Genomic DNA, 19,055 nt, shown 5'->3' on the forward strand with positions numbered 1-19,055 from the left:
CTCGCCCATCCAAATTTCACCAACCAAACATTTGCATGCGGGCGCAGGGAGGAGCTCGTCCGTTTTTTGGCTTCCGAGTTGCCGCGCTTTTCGTCATTTCCGCTCCGCCTGCAAAAATTCACCTTTGCTTACTCTGCGCTGCTTTGCTACCTACCGGCCTATTATCTTGCGGACATACCGCACCCTACCACATCCAACACCACACTCCATACCACCACCACAAACAACTCCTCGCCCATCTCCCATACCAATAGCGATTTGCTTTCCATCGCCATCACCACCTTCCCTCCCCGAACCGATGAGCGCCGCTCCACCACTCATCTAACCCACCCCCAAATCACGCGACCAACACGAACGATCCGACGGGGTAGTGATATCATCCACCTCCTGCCATGACGACCGACCTCTGAGCCTGCCACACCCGCACGCCCGCGCCATGGCTTTCAACTTCAACTGGTCGCCTCTCACGGCTGACGAGGACTTCTACGAGCGCGCCCGAGACCTGCTCACGACAGCACTCAACAAGACGCCCAAGCCTCCAATAATCGTCGATGATATCCTCGTCACAGAGCTCAACCTCGGCTCCGTGCCGCCAGAGCTGGAGATCCTCGAGATCGGCGACCTGGCAGAGGACCGCTTCCGCGGCATCTTCAAGATGTGCTACAGCGGCGACGCCTTCCTGACCCTCCGGACAAGAGTTCAGGTACGTGATGGATCTGTTTTCGACTTCCCCAACGGCAAACACAACAGGGCTGGTCGCTCCGACGCCCTTTCACCTGCAGGCCGAGCAGTCTCTTCTTTTTTTTTTTTTTTTTTTTTTTGTGCTGCACGATGAAACAATTGGATGTTCGACGATTGGAGGCCATCAAACACGCTTGACGAGTGTCAGCTTGGCTATAGCACATTTGCTATATACTACGGGCCGAGGATTGGGATTATACGGGACGGCTGTCGCAGGGACATTGGAGCAACCCGCCACCAGCTTTGAGTTCGAGGAACTGTGCGCGACGGCTGGAGCGGTGCCTCACTGGGGAGCGCGGTCCTCTGCAACTCAGTTGTTTCCCGCTTTTTTCCTTCGATGACTCCTTCCAAGGTCGGGGATTTTTCGCCCCACCCACCTTGCATTGACGAACGACATTGCCGTGCAAGGATGCGCGTCTAGCCCACGGATCCCACCCAGACGTTGCGAGTAATAACAAGACTAACACATCAACAAACAGGCGAACCCCCTGAACACATACTTGCATTCGAAGCCCGACTTCACGTCTCCACAGCCCTTGGCTGCCGCATCGGGCCTGACCATCCCGTTGTCGCTGACCCTGTCCGACATCAAGCTGTCGGCCTTCATCATCCTGGTCTTCTCGAAGCAGAAGGGACTCACCATCGTCTTTCGCAATGACCCCCTCGAGTCGCTCAAGGTCTCCTCGACCTTCGATTCCATCCAGTTTGTTAGGGACTACCTCCAGAAGACCATCGAGGGGAAGCTTCGCGACCTGATGATGGATGAGCTCCCCGCCATCATCCACCGGCTGTCATTGCGTCTGTGGTGCCCAGACCAGATCCCCAGAGATGAGGATGAGACCCCAGAAACGAGCGAGCCTGCCGTCGACCCCTTTGCGAGCCCACCGCAGGACGCCGTCGACGCCCATGGCAACTTGCTGGATCCTAGCGAGATACAGAACCTGTCGCTTGACAACAGTCCCGAGATCCAGACCCTGTTCTCACAGAAGAACCTCATCAGGCTTGCGTCACTCAGCGATTGCAATAGGACCATGTCGCTGTTCACCCCGTCTTTGCGTGACGTTGTCTTCCGTGCCTGGGCTGGCTCGCAGGAGAAGCCAGAGAGTGTCACACCGCCGCTAGCAACCCCTAGTTTGACCAAGGCACATTCTTTCCACGGCACTTCGACGACGTACACGTTCTCGGATACCAGCAGTATGGAGCAGGGCTACATGCCACCATCCCGACCTTCGTTGGTTAGCCTCAACACAGCAACCACTGGTCTCTCGCTCGGAGCCGGGCGAAATTCGAGGTCGCACGCCGGCCGCAAGAAGAAGACCCGGGTTGTGAACCTCAGGCGGAAGCAGTCTGAGAGCGCGCCTGTCAGCGTTGAAGTGAGCGATGCAAGCGAAAGTGCCACAGACACGGCATCGGTCGAAGGACCCTTGTCAGAACCTCTGATGGGCTCGATTATTCCGGAGGAGCCCGAAGACTACGTCCCGTTGACGCCCACCAAGGTCCGATTCAACGACGGCAGTGCGAACGATGGACCGATGCGGCCACCACTGAAGCCAGAGCTTTACAGCACGGAGGCACCGGAAACTTACTCGCCACAAAAGCAGAAGCAGGCCGAATCCACAACCCAAGTTCAGTCGCAACAAGCCCCACAGGTCTCAAGCGAGGAGAAGGCATCATTCGCCTTCTCACCACGGAGAGGCCCGCCTTCAGAGACTCCTTCTGTAATCTTGGAACAGGCCTGGATCAACAAGATGGCCGGCGAGATCGCCAGGAGAGTGTACGACGAGAAGAGGAGGAATCCTGCCTTTTGGGAAGAGCGCGAGGATGTGCCTCCGCCAGCATACGAGGCTCAATAGAGATGAGACCTCGATTTTCTAGGGGCCACAGGCCCCTATGTTATCATTTTTTCCTTTTTATCATTTCCTCACACATGGCGTTATACCCCGGGTTCACCATAAAGACTGGTAATCCTATTATGAGTCAACCCTGCAAGGCGTTACGGAGCCGCGAGCGGCACATCTAAAAGATCAGGGAGGGAATTTGATGTTTTTTTTATTCTTCTTTCTTTCGCTCAGACCTTGAGATATCACACGGGTGGAATGAACAGCATGGGGCATGGCCGGATACCAAAAGAGAGGCGAACGAAGGAATCGGAAGCAAACAGACGGCCATGACCATCTTCACCCACCCCACCTGCACAATCGCTCTCCACGATATATTCTTTTCCTTTGTCACTCGAGAACGGGCTCCGAAGCCCCCAGGCACAGAAGCCCCGGAAGGGCTGTGCATTGTACTATGCAAGCAAGCATCGCCTGCCCCCGTGTATCCTCGTACGGCGGGCGAGTGTAAGATGGGGTTGAAGGAAGAAAGGGGAGGAGGAGAGAAAGGAGAGATCCATCGATCGTGCCGCAGTGTTGCTGGCCAAGGTTTGGGACGTTCTGTATTCGTAATAGAATTAGAAACACACTCCCACCTCTACTCTACAATCAGACAAACAGATAAATACAAAAACATCTCAGTCTTCAGACAACCAACCAGCAGCATTTTCTCCTCCGTGTTCATGTAGACAGGCCTTGGGCTTATTTGGGAGGTCATGGCTGTATGGCTCCCCGATCAACCTTTGGTGTGCCAACAGGACAGGCTCTCAAACCAATTCCAATTGTGCAAGCAAGACATCTTCGGCCATTACTCATGCTTAGCGGCACTCAACGAATTCACACGACTGATGAATCTCATTCATGTTGGTCTATTTGACTGTTCTAGAGCTCGAGCCATGCTGAGCCCAACAATCAGCTCTACCGGCAATTTTCCTGCTTTTCAAACATGCATCGACGTACAATACCTTCTAACGCCATTCCATTCTTTTCTGTCCCCTGAACCATGCGGTGCGTGAAAGAAGAAAGACCGGGACCTGGTTCAACATGAACACAGGCCCACACAAGGGGGTATCAATGCAATAGCCGTAGTCCGCAAAAAAAAAAAAAAAAAAAAAAAAAAAAAAAAAAAAAAAAAAAAAAAAAAAAAGAGAGCTCGCAAACCAAGCCCGAGTATAGAAAGGAAGAAGAAGAACTTTGCAGCCAGGTAAAGCCAACACACTCCACCAGAGCCTCTCTTCGCATAACCGACGCAGCTACCTAGAGCTCATCCCGCCAGCCACCAGGATCCCGGTGCAACACGCTCGACGACCGCCAACGGACACTGACCACCTCCAGCTTCGTGCCAGGCATTTCTAAGCAAATACGGTCACTTTTCCTCCCCACTTCTCGCTCAATCAATGATCTTTGAGTGAAGAAGGAAAGTCTTTTCGATGTCGGCGCCCGGGCAGTTGTGTTTCCTGTGCCTCCTGGCGTCGTTATAACGGTTGAAACTTGCACCACAACCCAGACACTTGTACTGATCTTTGTACGGGTGATAGTCGGTCCAGTGCCGTTTGAGAGACTTCATGTTCGCGAGCTCTGCAAAGCAGACCAAGCACTCACGGGGCATGTCGGCCCAGCTATCCCCATGCTCTCCCATGTCATCCCCGGTAGCCTGCTGATGTCCATTGGGCGCTATATTGCCATCCGTTCCCTCTTGCTGCCCATTCGTCCCTAGTTGACCGCTACTCTCGGGTTGTCCGGTCATCAGCTGTTGCCCAGTAGTCTGCTGGTGTTGTGCTGGGAAGTCTGGTGCTTCAGGAACATCTGAAGATTGGTCGGAGGTGTCTGACAGTCTTGAAGAGTCTTGGACATTTGATGATGTTGGGATATGCGATGCCTGTTCGGATTCCAGTGATTCGACTTCTTGCAGTGGCTGTGAGTGAGCTCGACTCGCTGTTGGATCTGGAGGATCTGGTGCGCTTAGGAGCACTGGTAGGCCTGAGGCGCCTTGCAGGTCTGAGATACTTGATATATCTGCGGGAGGCAGAGCGTTTTGCGGTAGGTTCTCTGGGAGGTCTGGGGTGTTTGGGGAAGACGGAGACGTAGCGTTTTCTGGTTGAATTACTATTTCATCTCTCAGGATGGGTGGTACGTCTTCCCTGTCTACAAATGAGTCGGAATAAGGATTCTGTTGGCCTTCTGCGTGTGACGAATGGTTTTCTGGTCGGTCTTCTTGCTGGTTTCCCAAGAGGTCTGAGATGTCTTCGTCTGGGACAGACGGAGACAGTAGGGTCTCATTGCTGCGTGGAAGCTCTGGGATATCCGCGTCTGTGAAGACTGGGACAGCAGGAGCGGCAGGTGTCGAGGAAGGGCCCGACTACTTCGCCTCCTCCTTGAGCGACCTCAGCAGCTCCTCCTTCTCCTTGTTCTCGGTCCGCATCTGCTCGACGAGCCTCTCGACCTCGGCCTGGGCGTCGACCAGCTTCTTGATCTCGAGCTTCTCGGCCTCGGCGCTGAAGGGCTGGCCGGGCCGCGTGTGCATGGGGATCATGGCGCTGCGCTGGAGCACGCCGCCCTCGCTGCGCTTGGGGGTGGGGTTGGCCTCCTTGGCCCCTCCCTTGCCGCCCTTGCCGCCGGTCTTGTTCTTCGCGGTGGCCGCGGGGTCGCTGGGCGGCATTGCGCCCGAGGTCAGGATGTCGTAGAACGCCTCATAGGGCTCGTTGAACACCTGCTCCTCGTAGACCCACGCGGGCACCTCGCCGTTGGCTATCATGGCGTTCTTCTCGGACTCGGACCCGTAGGCGTGCAGGCGCAGGTGGTGGTAGAGCGTCTGGGCCTTCTCGCTGCTCTCGGGGGCGTAGTACATCTTGATTGTAATCTCGAACTCGCCCCAGCCGGTCTCGTGGACGGCGAAGGGCTCGCCCTTCTGGCCGTCGATCATGCGCACATGGTTTGGGATACTCTCGTGGAGCTTGAACTGGACGCGTTTGAGCCAATAGGTGATGTCGACGTCGTCGATGCCCTTGACGAAGACGGACCAGCTATGGGTGTGATCCTCGGGGGTTCCAGGCGGCTTGGGGTTCTTGTCCGGGTCGAAGGGGCGGGCGGTGGTGCCGTAGATGAAGGGCCGGTAAACCTGCTTTCCCTTGACACGCTTGCCGGCGCTATTTGCGGGCGCCATGATGGAGTCGAGGTTGTGGAGTGACTTGCGAGCTGCGTGTCGGGACATCTCCTTCGTCTCGCTGCGGCGGGCGGGCGCGGTCTCTTTTGGGTGAGGGTGGGCGGCACGGCAGGCGTGTGTCGATGACTAAGCGCTGGCTGCAGCGCTTGTGTGACCAAAACGGTTGCAACTTCCAGCCTAGGGCGTCTAGTGACGGATCGGGGCAGGCGCAGGTCAGTGTTTGGACCTGGAGGGCAAAAGAGGGCAGGATCGTTTGAGGGAGTGTTTTCTGAGAAGGAAGTTTACAGATGAAGTGTTTCTGGCGCGACCTCGCGATCTGGACAAAGGACAAGAGCCACGCTGCGTGCTCCACCGCAAAAACGCATGTACTGACACAACACGACCCGCTGCCAGACCGGGGCACTCACCGTGGCATGGACCAAGCAGTTACGATGACGATTGGGACCTTGATGAAGCATCAATTGTCCTCGAAACATGGTGTTTATCTATGAGAATACATATGCGCTTAGTCATGTATGGAGTAGTCCAGACACTGTACTCTTCAAGCACTCTCCCAAAGACCATATTGTATTGACGATGGGTTCAGCCAAAGCAGCCGCCGTGTTCCTCCTACTTTTTTGGCCGATCGGCACCGAGCGATGGGGCTGCAGGGAACCCCTGCCCCAAGCTCCTAGAGCTTCCACCAGAGCAGCCAGGGTCGATGATTTCATCACCACTTTGAGCTTAGAGAGCTCTCATACACATTCTCAACCGCACTTGCAACATCAGCCCACTTTGGCAGTATCGCGGACTGGGGTTTTGCTGCAGACACAACCACGAGCAACTTTCGAGCTGCAAGCCACTTCAAGATCGTGTCAATTGACAAATTGTTCCACTCATATCTGCTCGTGTGACCGACCTCTCTGACGCCCTCGCATAATACGTGCTAATGGTTCCTCCGACGCGGAGTCTCACAGCACAGCCCACTCCTGCACCCATTCTTCACATAGTCTAAATCTCTGTCACTCCGCTCCTGTCCGCCATTTATCCATTCCCAAAAGTAAATCTCCAGACATACCAAACACATCAGACCCGCCATGTCCAAATCAGCAGCCAAAAAGATAGTTGTCTGCGGCGGCAACGGCTTCCTGGGCTCGCGGATCTGCAAGTTCGCAGTAGCAAGGGGTTGGGATGTCACATCCATCAGGTAAACACCACCCTGCTCTATCATGACACCACACCACACAACTAGACTTGCTAACTCATCTTTCTCCAGCCGCTCTGGCGAGCCAAAATGGTCCGCCGTCACAGCCTCCTTAACGCCCCCATCATGGGCACACAAGGTCTCATGGGAGTCGGCAGACATCTTCCAGCCCACAGCATACGCCCCACTTCTCAAGGGCGCAGACTACATCGTCCACTCCATGGGCATCCTCCTCGAGGCAGACTACAAGGGCGTCGTGTCCGGCAAGGAGTCGCCCATCGCAGGGCTGCGCAAGGCCTTCGACTCGACCCGGAGCAGCCCGAACCCCCTGGAGCGCGACGGCGGCGACAGCAAAAGCAGCAACTACAAGCCGCCCGAGAACGAGAAGCAGCTCACGTACGAGAACATGAACCGCGACTCGGCGGTCCTGGTGGCGCGCGCCGCCGCCGACGGCGCAGGCGGTGACGCGTCCGCCGCCCCGGCCCCGGCCTTCCTGTACGTCAGCGCGGCAGGTGGCGCCCCCGTGCTGCCGCGGCGGTACATCGACACCAAGCGCGAGGCCGAGTCGCTGATCGCCAGCGGGTTCCCCCGGATGCGCGGCATCTTCCTGCGCCCGCCGTTCCTGTACGACAGCAGCCGGCCCTTCACCATCCCCATGGCCGCCATGACGGGCGTGGGCGCGCTGTTCAACGGGCTGACGCGGGGGGTGCTGGACGGGTTCATGGGCGCCGCGGGGGCGAAGCCGCTCAAGGTCGATGTCGTTGCGCAGGCGGCTGTGGAGGCGCTGAGTGACGAGGGTGTGAGGGGGCCGGTTGAGGTGCCTGAGATTGAGGAGCTTGCGAATAAGGGGTGGAGGAAGGACATGTTGTAGGTTTGCTCTGCTGAGTCTATTATGAGGGCGTTGAAATAGATTGTAATAGTAAGATAGATTGTACTAGGTGAATATGACCGAGTGTCTTTGTTGATCAACGGACGTTGGAGAGCGGGAAGATGGAACTTGCACACGAGGCTGTACTGTATGTACTCAAGCACTTGCACCCGTGGGCTTGTCAGCTGAGACCGAGGATCAAGACCAGGATAGATCTGATTGCAGTGCCGGGATGGTATGCACTGATTTCAGATTCATGTTATATTGATTGGTGAACATTGTTCCCACACGGTCCACTACCCCAGAAAGACCGTTGCAATATTTGAGAGGCCTTACACACCCCTGCCCACTGGCTCTCTTGAATGCCATGCCAAATACCAAATAATGCTGCTGCTTTCACACAACCCCTACGCAAACTGTTCCGTACCAGAGCGCCAACATAGCACCGATCCAAGCAAGTCAGTCATACAACGCCATTCCCATGCAAGACGCGTGCCCCGTGCCAACTCCTCATTGTCAGACCTACCCGGAAGGATATAAAAGTGAAAGGTCAAAGAGACACCCAAAAGAAAACTCTGAAAGAAAGGAATAAAAGAAAACGGGGTTCTAGATCCCAGCGGCCGTAAAGCTAAGCAGACTACCCACAGCCAGCCCAGCCACAAGGCTCAGGCCCATGAACCCCCCAGCGGCCTCCCTCTCGTCCTCGTCGACCCACTCGGCCGCGCCCATCATGCTGTTGGACGCGAGCCATCCGTTGGTCAGGCCGAAGGGGAACTGCACGACGGCCAGGTAGAACAGGTCGCTGGGGACGACGGCGCCGCGGCCGCGGATGTTGCACAGCAGGTACAGCGGGAGGAAGCCGGCGCGCGCGACAGAGACGGTGAAGAGCACGGCGGGCGCGCGCGTGCGCACGGCGGCGTTCCACCGCCCCACCGTGGCTATGCGCCCGAGGAGGTCGCCCAGGTTCCAGGCGAAGAAGGCGAGCGGGATGAAGACCTCTGCGTCGAACAGCCTGCTCCCGCCGTCGTGGGTGGACGGGATCTTGGCCGTGAAGACGGGGAAGAACATGGCGACGGCGAAGCACATGAACACGGACCCGGCCAGCCAGTGCAGCTTGCGGAACAGGGCGCGCATGCCGACGACCCTGCGGGCGGCCTGCTCGGCCTCCTGGATGTCGGCGTGCGAGTGGGTCGACAGCATGCTGGCGGCCAGGTCCGGGTGCGAGGCGGCCATGCGGGACTCGACGAGGCGGTCGTGCCGGCGCACCAGGGGCAGGAAGGCCAGCAGGGTGCAGAGGGAGACGAGCACGGCGGTCAGGAAGTAGATGAAGGCGGCAGAGCCCACAGGGTCGGAGACGGTGTCACCACCGCTGTCGTCGTCGCCGGTGGTGCCCTGGGTCGGCGGCACGGCCAGCACGCTCACTATCTGCGCCAGGGCCGGCAGCACGCCGGCGACGCCCTGGCCGGCCATGATGGCCTGGGTGTACTCCGGGCGGCCGAAGCTCGCGGCGAAGGCGAAGGCGCCGTTCTGGAAGAGGCCCGTGGCCAGGGCGGCAAAGCACACGTCCACCAGGAGGAAGGACAGGTACCAGCGGGCGGACACGGCAGTGAATATGGAGGTGGAGAGGGTCAGAAGGGCGAAGGCGGCGGTGTTGATGAGCAGGGCGAGCTTGATGCGGTTCGGGTAGTTGGCGGAGCGCTGCATGTTGGTCAGGGCGAGCATGGAGCCCAGGTTGGTCAGGGTCGAGACGGAGAGGATGGCCGACTGGAAGTTCTCCGTGGCCCAGGGGTCGTCGGAGAAGCGAGAGGCAAAGTAGGGCGAGGCGGCGAGGAACATGTTCCTGTATTGGAAAGGGCGTCATGGTCAGTGGTCTGGTCATGGTCTTGGTGCTGAGGAGGATGCGACAGAGGCATGTGCTCACCAAGCCCATAGCATAGCAACGCCGACCATGGCGAAGATGGCGTACTCGAACCATGAGAAGGGCACCTCGGTGGTATCGAACAGCTCGCCGTCGTCAGATATGTCTCCACTCTCCGAGGCATCGTCGCCCGAGTCTCGCAACGGCGCATACTCGTCTGGGTCGGCGTCGCGGTCGTCCTTTGCGCCCCCGCGGCGGTATAGCATGCCCTTGAGGCGATCCATCCTGATGGAGTTGAGTAGACCGGCGAGAGTGGAGGGAGGCGACGCTGGTGCTGCCTCGGCGGCCGTGTTCTGAGGCATCTGGTGTTGGTGGGATGGAAGAGGGAGTTGACTGCGCGATGGGACGGCCCGGGCTGAGTCGTGACGTCGGTGTCCCGACCCCTGGGCTTCTTCGTGCGCCTCAGGCCTCCCTTCACAGAGCGGGGCGACTCATAGACCAGCTGACTATGGCCAGCCTTCGTGTCAACACAGTACCTATCCCGGAATGAAGTCTCAGGGAAGCCGTCATGTGTTGCTGAATACGCCTGCAGGTGGCGGGTCAGCCGGCGACATCACAGGTCCTGAGGTCCTGGCTTTGACACGGCCCCGATTCGCCGGTTACTGAACCCCCACACTACCTAGGTACGGGTAGCCACTTGCCCCTGGAGCTATGTTCAAACCCCCCCCCCCAATTGCCTAACTTGGCCCCTGTATTCTGGTTACATGTGCAGCTTACGCTACTGGACAACACAATGCACCAGGAAGTTGATCTCGCCCGAGCGATAGAATAGCGATAGAACTGAGACATGCCGCTTACTCAACGCCATGAGCTGGAATCCCGAGACTCTGGTGTGGTGCCACAATAATTATCCTTGGTTTCCTGTCCTGCGAAGGCAGAGCCACTCTGCGGCTGGCCACCTGCGACAGCATTAGCCGCCGACTGACTGGGCAAGGTTGCTAGCAAATAGATGCATTACACGATTCATGCCGCCCATGGCTTGGTCGATAGTTACTGTATATTCCATATCTACTTGATGAGAAAGCTTAACAATGTGGCGGCTTGGAAGACGCTGGCGTGTTCGCACCTTGATCAAGAAGACCTTCCGGGCACAATGTCTTGCAGAAGGTACAGAAGCTCGTATGTCTGCCTTTGAAAAAGCAAGTCTACACACTCAAAGGGCATCTTCGCTGCGCCATACTACCATGGTCTCGGATGAATCATCCTGTCAGGCCAGTTGGAGCCTTTTCATATTTCCTCTCGTCAGATCTCTTGACTGTCTCTTGAACCTCAAGAAATTTAGCATTTGGTAAACCTATCATTTCTTCCCGTGCTTGCAATTGACAAAGCCAACTCTCGTATCTTCTTTAATATCACCAAGTGTTCCATGACACAACTGCATTCATCATGGCTGAAGTTGACCTCTGTCGAATTCCGACTGGGATCCCTCCTCAGGGCGTTGCTCCCAGCTTTGCGGACCCATCCTCGTCAGCTTATTTACCCAAGATCTTCATTTACATAACTTCACCAGTAATGATGATCTTCTTAGCTCTACGCTTATATACCCGCTTTTCGATTACACATAGTCCTGGCTGGGATGATTGTAAGTGGTGTCATACACCTTGTTGAATTTAGTTTGAAATTTCAGAAGCTTACCAGTGTAGATCTCTGCATCTTAGCAGCGGTCAGTCTTGATGGGTAGATATTTGATGAGACTTTGGAATTAATGAGTTCTACTACAAGCTATAGGCAACTATGATTTCCCAGATCGGTATTATGTTTGATAGTGGGTTATCGTGCCCGGCTGCTTATTTACAATACATCGAGGGCTGACTATAATAGTGTTCGGGAACTCGTCCGGTCCTCACACGCGGAATGCGCCGCTATGCGAGATCACTGTCAAAACCGCTCTGGTATGAGTGACTCCTGTCTGGGTATTATTACGCGTCATAAAGCTTGACACTAAACACGCTGTAACCTAGCTCGGATCATTGCAATGGATCCTATACCAGATTTCGGCACTCTCAGCAAAGACGGCGATATTGGTCTTGTACAGGCGCATATTCAGCCCTGTACGCCTGGCCAACATATTAATCTTCTCAAGTATCACGTGCACCGTTGTGTTCTACGTTAGCATGGCTATTGCTTTCATCGTGGGCGTTGTCCCGCGTTCTGTCGACTATGCTGCTCAACTCCCTGCAACAGACGCTGAGCGAGCTTTGAGGTTATCTCCACCACTCACTGCGACCTGTAGCGTCATTGGGCTCATCATTGATGTATACATTCTGGTTGTACCCTTCTTTTTCATCTGGGACCTGAACATGCCCACCAAGCGCAAGATTGGAATCTCTGCAATTTTCATTACTGGATCCACGTAAGTGATAACACCTTCGTCACATGTGCTTGCACCTAGGGACCATTTTTTCCCCGGCACTAACTTCACGTAGAGCTGTCATTTTTTCTCTGGTCGGTGCTGTCTACCGCCTTCAACTCGCCATCACAAAAAGAGGGAATGATAGTTGGGTATCAATGCCTATGTTTGCAATGAAGTAAGCCCTGGATCTGCCCCGTTCCCGGCTTCGTACATGGAAAAGCATCCCGCTAACCAGCTCACCAGTGTTGCCGAGATAAACATTGGCATCGCAGCTAGCTGCATGCCTGTCGTCTTTGTGCTTTTCAGGAGCAGCATGGAGAAGACCATTTTGTTTGTCACCAAGTTGTGGTTCAGCGTGGCAAGTCGCAGCCAAGGTGGGACGAAAACTCCTGCCGGCGAAAGCAGCAAATCGCATGGCCCGTACCAAGAAATATGCAACAAGGATCTACCGGAGATTCCTGCGGCCGAGGTGACGGGGATGAGGTCGTTCTTGCTCAACATCGGCCGCACTAACCCGGTTGCGAGCCATAAGACTCACTCTTCGGTAATGCTGACGGAAGTGAGCGAGGTCAATGACTACCATGATCACTTGAGAAATGGATAGAGGAGCGGCTACATGCGATGAGATCGTGTCTAATTGTTGGTGTGATGGAAGGAAAAAACAGGCCATCTTGTTGGCCAATTTATGGGATAGCCTCATCACTAGCATGGCTCAGAAGACGTTCAGAGGATCGAGTATCCCTTCCATCTCTATTAGTTGATACCAGATCACAGGTCTTGATATCCCGCCTACCGTTCAATGCAGGGTTTCAAAAGTATATACATCCAAATTAATTCCCCACTCTCGAAACAACTCACGATCCAACGGGACACAGGCGTCCATTCGCCATGGGGAAATACTCAATCTGGTCCGTCACGTACCAGTCCTCCGAGCCCACTGCCCCAGTGGCATAAAGCACACCCCACGGGTCTACCTTTTGCTTCAGGTCGTAAAGGCGGTCGTAGTTGTTGCCGTAAAAGGACTGCTGCCAGTCAGGCTCGTTGATGTCGGCCTCGTTCAGGTACGTACCGTCGCTCACGTCGCGCCACACCGCGTACGCATCCACCATCTGCTTGTTGGCCGCGGCCATCTCCTCGACTGTGTCATTGTAGCCGTACACGACGTTGCCCATGCCGAACACCAGCGCCTCCCGCCACGCCGGGTTAACGGCGTTATCCTGGCACACAGCCGAGTTGACCCCCGGCCTGGAGTTGTACCCGGTGAAGCTGCCGCGGCTCTGTGTCGTATTGCGGATGGCGGCCGACTGCGCCGCGAATTTTTCCGGGCTCTGCCAGTTTCGCTCTGGGAAGAACCGCGATGTGCTGTGGAAGTACCAGTAGCCGGCGGTGTTTGTTGTGTCGAGGAATTGCTCTTCGAACATCTCCATGAACCCTGAGTATTCGTTGTAGGAGACATCATCCACAGAAACGCCCAGCGACGAGAGGTTCGCGAAGAAAGCTGCGTTGTGGTCTTCGAGCTCGGATTTGCTTAGTCCTGGGGCGACCTGGGGCGCCATGGAGAACGTGCAGTTGGCAACATCCTCGCAGGCAAAGCTGAAGTAGCTCCAAATACCAGCCTCGGGCCATGTCGTGAACTGCTGCCTGCAAGAAACAATTTGGTGAGCACCCAGCTTCGACGAGAAGGAGATTGCAAGACTTACCACAAAGCATCAACTCCGGCCCAGAATGTTTCTTCTTCGACCCCAGACCCGAAGGTATAACTGAGAGTGGAAATAGTGGTGTCCTCGTAAGCACGGAGAACAAGGCTCGTGACTATGCCCCAAGTGCTTCCACCCTGTCCTGATTGTTAACATTGTCACGGGTTCGGAAGGTCTGGGATTCCGCGGATGAGGACATGGTGGACGGAAGATCACAAGAGGGAATTAAGACCTACACCACCACGCAAAGCGAAGAACAACTCAGAGTTGGTCTTCGCATCAGCTGATACGAATGACCCGTCCGGCACTGCATAATTTCAAGTCAGCAAAGGTCTCCCTACGAAAATGATGAATGAATCCTTGAAGGCTGTAACTTACGAACGACCTCCATCGAGAGCACCTGGTCGGCTGCAACGCCGTACTTGTTAATTAATGGACCGTTTCCTCCCCCAGCGGTATACCCTCCAGCAAGTCCAACGGTCTGAAATCAGGTGTCAGTCACAACATCACCGGCTCCGTCCGGATTTTCCAAGTCCACTTACCCGGGCAATGGGCCCGACTACCATCAAGCCCCGCTCGTGGGCGGCATCGTAGAGCTGCTTCGTGGTGATGCCAGCGCCGACCTTGAATGCCGGGTCCTTGGCCCCAGACGCAGACTGGTAACCGGAGCCCAGGAACTCGATGTCCTGCAGGTGCAGGGTCCAGACCGACAGAGACCCGCCGGACGTGCTCTTTGCATTGAAATCGTGGCCTGAGTTCTTGATGTTGAGACGGATGTTGAGGTTTCGGGCAAAGTTCACCGCGAGCTGGATCTGGGCAACTTGTAGGGGAGGAGTCAGTGAGGGGATTCCTTGCATTTTACCAACCCTGTAGTAGCAGGACACAGACCATTTGTGGCATTCACGACGTAGGCTGGCATGCAGCCGAGCTCGCACGTGGAGTTTGGTCGGGAGAGAAAGTCGCCGAGATCTGGTGGGAGGCACGACATGCCCTCGAACACCGGCCAGTCGACCTCTGTGGGTTGCGCAGCGCTGTTAACGCTCGTGTTAGGGATCTTCGTCGGGCCAAAGACATCGTAGGGTTTGAGGGCTTACCGCCAGGCTGGGTCGGTCCAAGTGACACTCAGGTCAGCGCACTTGGCCTGATCGTACTGCGGCCAGTCCTGGTAGCAGACCGCGGCAGCTGGAATGCCCTCGATGAGAGAACCCCCCAGCAAGAGATCAAACAGCCGCCAGACAATTTTTGACGGCCATGAGGCACTGCCAGGGTATGCCTTGCAACCTCTGTCCCGCTTCTTCAGAGAGGCGTCACTGGCGTTGGCGAAATCGAACATGGCAGCGCTGGCATCGCCGTCTTTTTGCGCCTCCAGGTAAGATGTCAGGTTGCTGATGACCTCTGGCGTGAGCTGGGACTTCTCATAGGAAAAGTAACCAACTCCTCATGCGGCGGTATCTGCCACATCCTGCACAGCCGGACTCAATGCTAATGAGTTATGGTCAGACAGATGCAGGATAGGTGCGAAAGTGTAGGCTCAGACATCATGTGGCTCCCTTACTTGAATCTGCTGCATCGAGCCCTGTGCCTTGCGCAAGTGCTGCTGCCGCCAGCTGAGCAGCAACGAGAATCGTATATCGAGGCATGGCGACTTGATGGGCCCGCTTGAGATGCCGTTACGCCTCGCTCCTGTCTGGCTCGAAGAGATGGAGAGAAAGCAATAGTAAAAGATCCATAATCCGGCAACTGGAAGATATTGTATCTCTCTTGATCGTAATTCCCGAATACAGGGTCTAGATCTGGCCCACTGTATATCTCACCAATCATTCGATACCGAGAACGCGAAGACGAATGTGGCAAGCCCGTTGCTGTCGGCCTGGGCTGGAGGGTGGACCGAGGAAGTTGTTGGTTCGAAATTGTACGCGACACACCGCATGCAGCACCAGGCTCCGCTATTCGACAGCACAGTTACATAAAATTAGGGGAATGAAGAGAAGCCGTGTTAGCATAAGCTGCATATATCTTACATATATTTTGGGCCATGTTAGGGTAAATTGAGCGCAAGATTGACGTCTCTCGATGCAACATCTATTCAGCCATATTTGAAGGCAACTGTTCAAGTTCACACAAAGATCCATAACAATAAGAGCAGGCCCGGAAGCTCGGAAGGGAACGGGGAACGGCCCGTGGTCGTAGTGGTTATGGAGTCAACGGTGCACACTGAGGATCATCCGATGTGGGTTTGCGCTCCACAATGCTAACTTTACTGGCACGACATCTGATCTGCTGAGTATTAATTGCCATAGCGAACTTCGAGTCGACATGTTGTCAACCATCAAGTGTTGGGGAGCAAAGCATTTGATGCCTGGCATGGAAGGGTAACAATTCCATGGCCAGCTCAGGAGCAAAAGACAAGACTTTATGGTAGTGGCTATGCTGCCAGCAGTGGCTGCTGCAGGCCTTGTCACACGCCATGTATTTCCTGCTTGCGGTCGAAGTTGAGGCCCACTTGGATGCCGAATCCTACGGCAACGCCATGTGCCCACCACGCTCTGGACTGCCCAGAAAACAGCTGCAGCTGCACAAGCGTGGCTCAGGGGAAGTTCTGGCATTGCTGGGGAGGCGTGGGAGGGTCGAATTTTCCATGTTCCAAGTGCTCTCAAGCATTCGATCCTTCCGTTCATATTTCCGCTGGCGGTCACGGCGGTAAAAAGACGTGGCCACTGGACGCCCCGACACCCCTGCCGGTGTAAATTACTGTGGCGTAAGGACGTGAGGAGTTGTATACAGGAACCCTGGCACGCATATTGACCTGTCAGTCTACATGCCTCATCGCATCAAGTCAGGGACACGTCCGGACTTTTCACACTCCGAACCTCGGTTGCCCAAACGCTCAAGTGCTGGAGGACCTTGAAGATGTCCTCACAGAGCTGCACGGTCAATCAAGCCACCACTACGAGACTCTCCTGCTCTCATGATTTAATCAAGGCTCCTTCAATTAGTACTCGGGATTCAGCTTGAGCCTACTTTCTCATGCCAGAAGACTGTTTTCCTATCCGCAAGGAGAGGGGGCAGGGCGAAGCAGGAAATTTCTTGGTGCCTATAGGGATCAGGACTATCCAGGGTCGATGTTTCCGTTTAATTGAAGAGAATACATGCATCGGAACAGTCTCGCCGGAGCGGTCCTTAGAAATATGCCTGCGCTTCTGGATTATCCTCGCACGCCACGAGATACTGTCTATTTTGTGGGTCTCTCATGGGCCTTGATGCCACGTCGGGACCGAGGCCGACCGGTGTGGTGAAATGGCAGCAGGCTTGTTGAAATCCTTTTCCTACGGTGGAGTACCAGCAGAAAGCCACATGAAGCAGAGGCATGGAGAATCGGCTGCACAATGGTAGCAAGGAAGCAGTGTCCTCCAGGGCGGCCATGCTTCATATCAGGGACTCATTGTCCAGACATGGTCCTCGTTTTCCAAGTTTCTCACACGTGCCAGGATTTCCGAGAGACTATCTAAAAATACCTTTTGGTGGTATCCCATGGTCGGGTTGGCTACCCATCCGCGAAGATCTCATCCACTCAAGCCTCCTCAGGCCCCATCGCGGACCACGCCGTTTGCTCAGATCCGCCATGACCTCGACATCAGATCTCCCGACATCTTCTCTACAGAAGGCTGGTATAGCTTTGGAAGTACTATTTCCGCTACTATCATTGATAACAGTCTCACTGAGAGTCTACGCGAGACTGATTACAAAGAACTTCGGCTGGGGTAAGTTCACTCAGTTTTTGTTGCCTGTGTAAACTTGAGACCTTCCATTGTCGTGGACACACTCCTGGCTCTAGACTAACATGATACCATCTATAGATGGTGGACTTGTTATTGTGGCTATGATCCTAGCCATTGGCCTCGCAGTCACTGCGATCTTCGGTGAGTCTTCCTTGCAGGGTTGGGTCCCCCCGGATTGGCCTGCACCCTGCAAATGTCAGGGAGCAATAGTTCACTAAAGATACAACCGCTCACCAGCTATGAGAACAATGTACATCGGTATCCACTACTGGAATGTACCATTGGACTCAGACTACAAACGGGGTTTTATCTGGACATACGCCATGGGAGTCATCTACATGCCCATATTGTCCATCGTCAAAATCTCCGTTCTGCTGTTCATCCTCCGCTTCTCCGGCGTCAAAAGTGGCGTGAGACATGTCGTCTGGGGAAACGGCATATTCAAATGGGAATGTACAACACCACCGACCCCGACCCCGATATCAACTACAGCATCACATTCACATTTTCAGCAATCGAGGTGAACCTGGCCATCATTGCCGCTTCCATCCCCGCCCTATGGCCTTTGGTCCGCGGAAGAGTGGGGAAATCAACGACAGCGGCTAGTAGCACCTTCAACGCAACTCGGCGATATACCAAGCACCAGCAAGAATGGATTCGGACCAACGATCAGAACGAAAGCTCTGGGAGTCATGACGACCAGAGTGGTATCGACCTCAATGATATGAGGGGTGACCGGATGGTCCAAACGCACATCAGCAGAGGCTCGTTGCCTAATGATTCGGACGAGGAGATACTCCCAGACCGTGGTCACCGGAAGGAAGACGGATCTATACTGAAGACCACTCAGATCAGTTACTCGGTCTCATCAGGATGAGACGGAGATCTCTAAGAGAAAGCGTTCACGAACACAAATATGTTGGAGAATTTAGTTGGCACCAATCCATGATGGTAACACTCGTCCATTATCGCTGCACTCCTTCAAGAGCATAAAGAGTCCGGGGCTTTCTGATGTTGAATGAACCTACTCCATTTGGCTGCCTTCGTTGACCAAGCGGCTGGTGGCGTTTGTAGGACCACTCTGGGCTACTTGAGACTATCTTCGGCAACTGACCTCGAACTATATTTCTTGAAGGTCATGCTGTTTTCAGTCATCGTATGTAAAATTGATAAATACAGCTGAGTCCCACAAAATCTACCACCTTCTCATTTTAAGGAGTCATCTATGGTGGATTTGTCAGCTCAGGGGCTAGTGTGAGCGTTCTAATTTCTACGTGAGCTGCTCCGTCTCATCCCACCACTCTACGCGCATGTCCTTTGAGAGGCTCGGAATTAAGTACGCACAACAGTTGGTCCATCTGGAACATGCGGATACCAGCCTGTGATATTAATGCGTGTGGAAAGAACCTCCGGGGCGCGTCCCGCGGTCCACCGTCTCGTACCCCCACGCTAGAACACGGTAGGCCCCAGTAGTGACCT

At 54.9% G+C, this 19,055-nt stretch overlaps 7 protein-coding genes across 7 annotated transcripts; 4 read left to right on the forward strand and 3 right to left on the reverse strand.

Moving 5' to 3' along the window:
* Positions 1-436: 436 nt before the first annotated feature.
* Positions 437-2,594, forward strand: INS49_005652 (uncharacterized protein; the record flags this gene model as incomplete). The annotated part of the gene is made up of 2 exons (XM_043166431.1): positions 437-703; positions 1,221-2,594. 2 exons carry the CDS (start codon positions 437-439, stop codon positions 2,592-2,594), a joined length of 1,641 nt encoding a protein of 546 aa, XP_043016992.1.
* A 2,380-nt stretch (positions 2,595-4,974) lies between these two features.
* On the reverse strand, positions 4,975-5,778 carry INS49_005653 (uncharacterized protein; the record flags this gene model as incomplete). Its single annotated transcript, XM_043166432.1, has 1 exon — positions 4,975-5,778. One exon carries the CDS (start codon positions 5,776-5,778, stop codon positions 4,975-4,977), a length of 804 nt encoding a protein of 267 aa, XP_043016993.1.
* A 1,076-nt stretch (positions 5,779-6,854) lies between these two features.
* On the forward strand, positions 6,855-7,832 carry INS49_005654 (uncharacterized protein; the record flags this gene model as incomplete). The annotated part of the gene is made up of 2 exons (XM_043166433.1): positions 6,855-6,964; positions 7,034-7,832. The coding sequence occupies 2 exons, from the start codon at positions 6,855-6,857 to the stop codon at positions 7,830-7,832; spliced, it is 909 nt and encodes a 302-aa protein (XP_043016994.1).
* A 603-nt stretch (positions 7,833-8,435) lies between these two features.
* Positions 8,436-10,049, reverse strand: INS49_005655 (uncharacterized protein; the record flags this gene model as incomplete). The annotated part of the gene is made up of 2 exons (XM_043166434.1): positions 8,436-9,669; positions 9,751-10,049. The coding sequence occupies 2 exons, from the start codon at positions 10,047-10,049 to the stop codon at positions 8,436-8,438; spliced, it is 1,533 nt and encodes a 510-aa protein (XP_043016995.1).
* Positions 10,050-11,481: 1,432 nt separating this feature from the next.
* Positions 11,482-12,704, forward strand: INS49_005656 (uncharacterized protein; the record flags this gene model as incomplete). The annotated part of the gene is made up of 5 exons (XM_043166435.1): positions 11,482-11,512; positions 11,569-11,639; positions 11,709-12,100; positions 12,174-12,275; positions 12,344-12,704. 5 exons carry the CDS (start codon positions 11,482-11,484, stop codon positions 12,702-12,704), a joined length of 957 nt encoding a protein of 318 aa, XP_043016996.1.
* A 250-nt stretch (positions 12,705-12,954) lies between these two features.
* On the reverse strand, positions 12,955-15,437 carry INS49_005657 (uncharacterized protein; the record flags this gene model as incomplete). The annotated part of the gene is made up of 8 exons (XM_043166436.1): positions 12,955-13,741; positions 13,801-13,934; positions 14,034-14,104; positions 14,176-14,278; positions 14,340-14,617; positions 14,686-14,828; positions 14,892-15,231; positions 15,353-15,437. The coding sequence occupies 8 exons, from the start codon at positions 15,435-15,437 to the stop codon at positions 12,955-12,957; spliced, it is 1,941 nt and encodes a 646-aa protein (XP_043016997.1).
* A 2,584-nt stretch (positions 15,438-18,021) lies between these two features.
* On the forward strand, positions 18,022-18,689 carry INS49_005658 (uncharacterized protein; the record flags this gene model as incomplete). Its single annotated transcript, XM_043166437.1, has 2 exons — positions 18,022-18,438; positions 18,651-18,689. 2 exons carry the CDS (start codon positions 18,022-18,024, stop codon positions 18,687-18,689), a joined length of 456 nt encoding a protein of 151 aa, XP_043016998.1.
* Between the last annotated feature and the right edge of the window lie 366 nt (positions 18,690-19,055).

The sequence above is a fragment of the Diaporthe citri genome (assembly GCF_014595645.1).
Source record: "Diaporthe citri strain NFHF-8-4 chromosome Unknown scaffold_19, whole genome shotgun sequence".
NCBI lineage: Eukaryota > Fungi > Ascomycota > Sordariomycetes > Diaporthales > Diaporthaceae > Diaporthe > Diaporthe citri.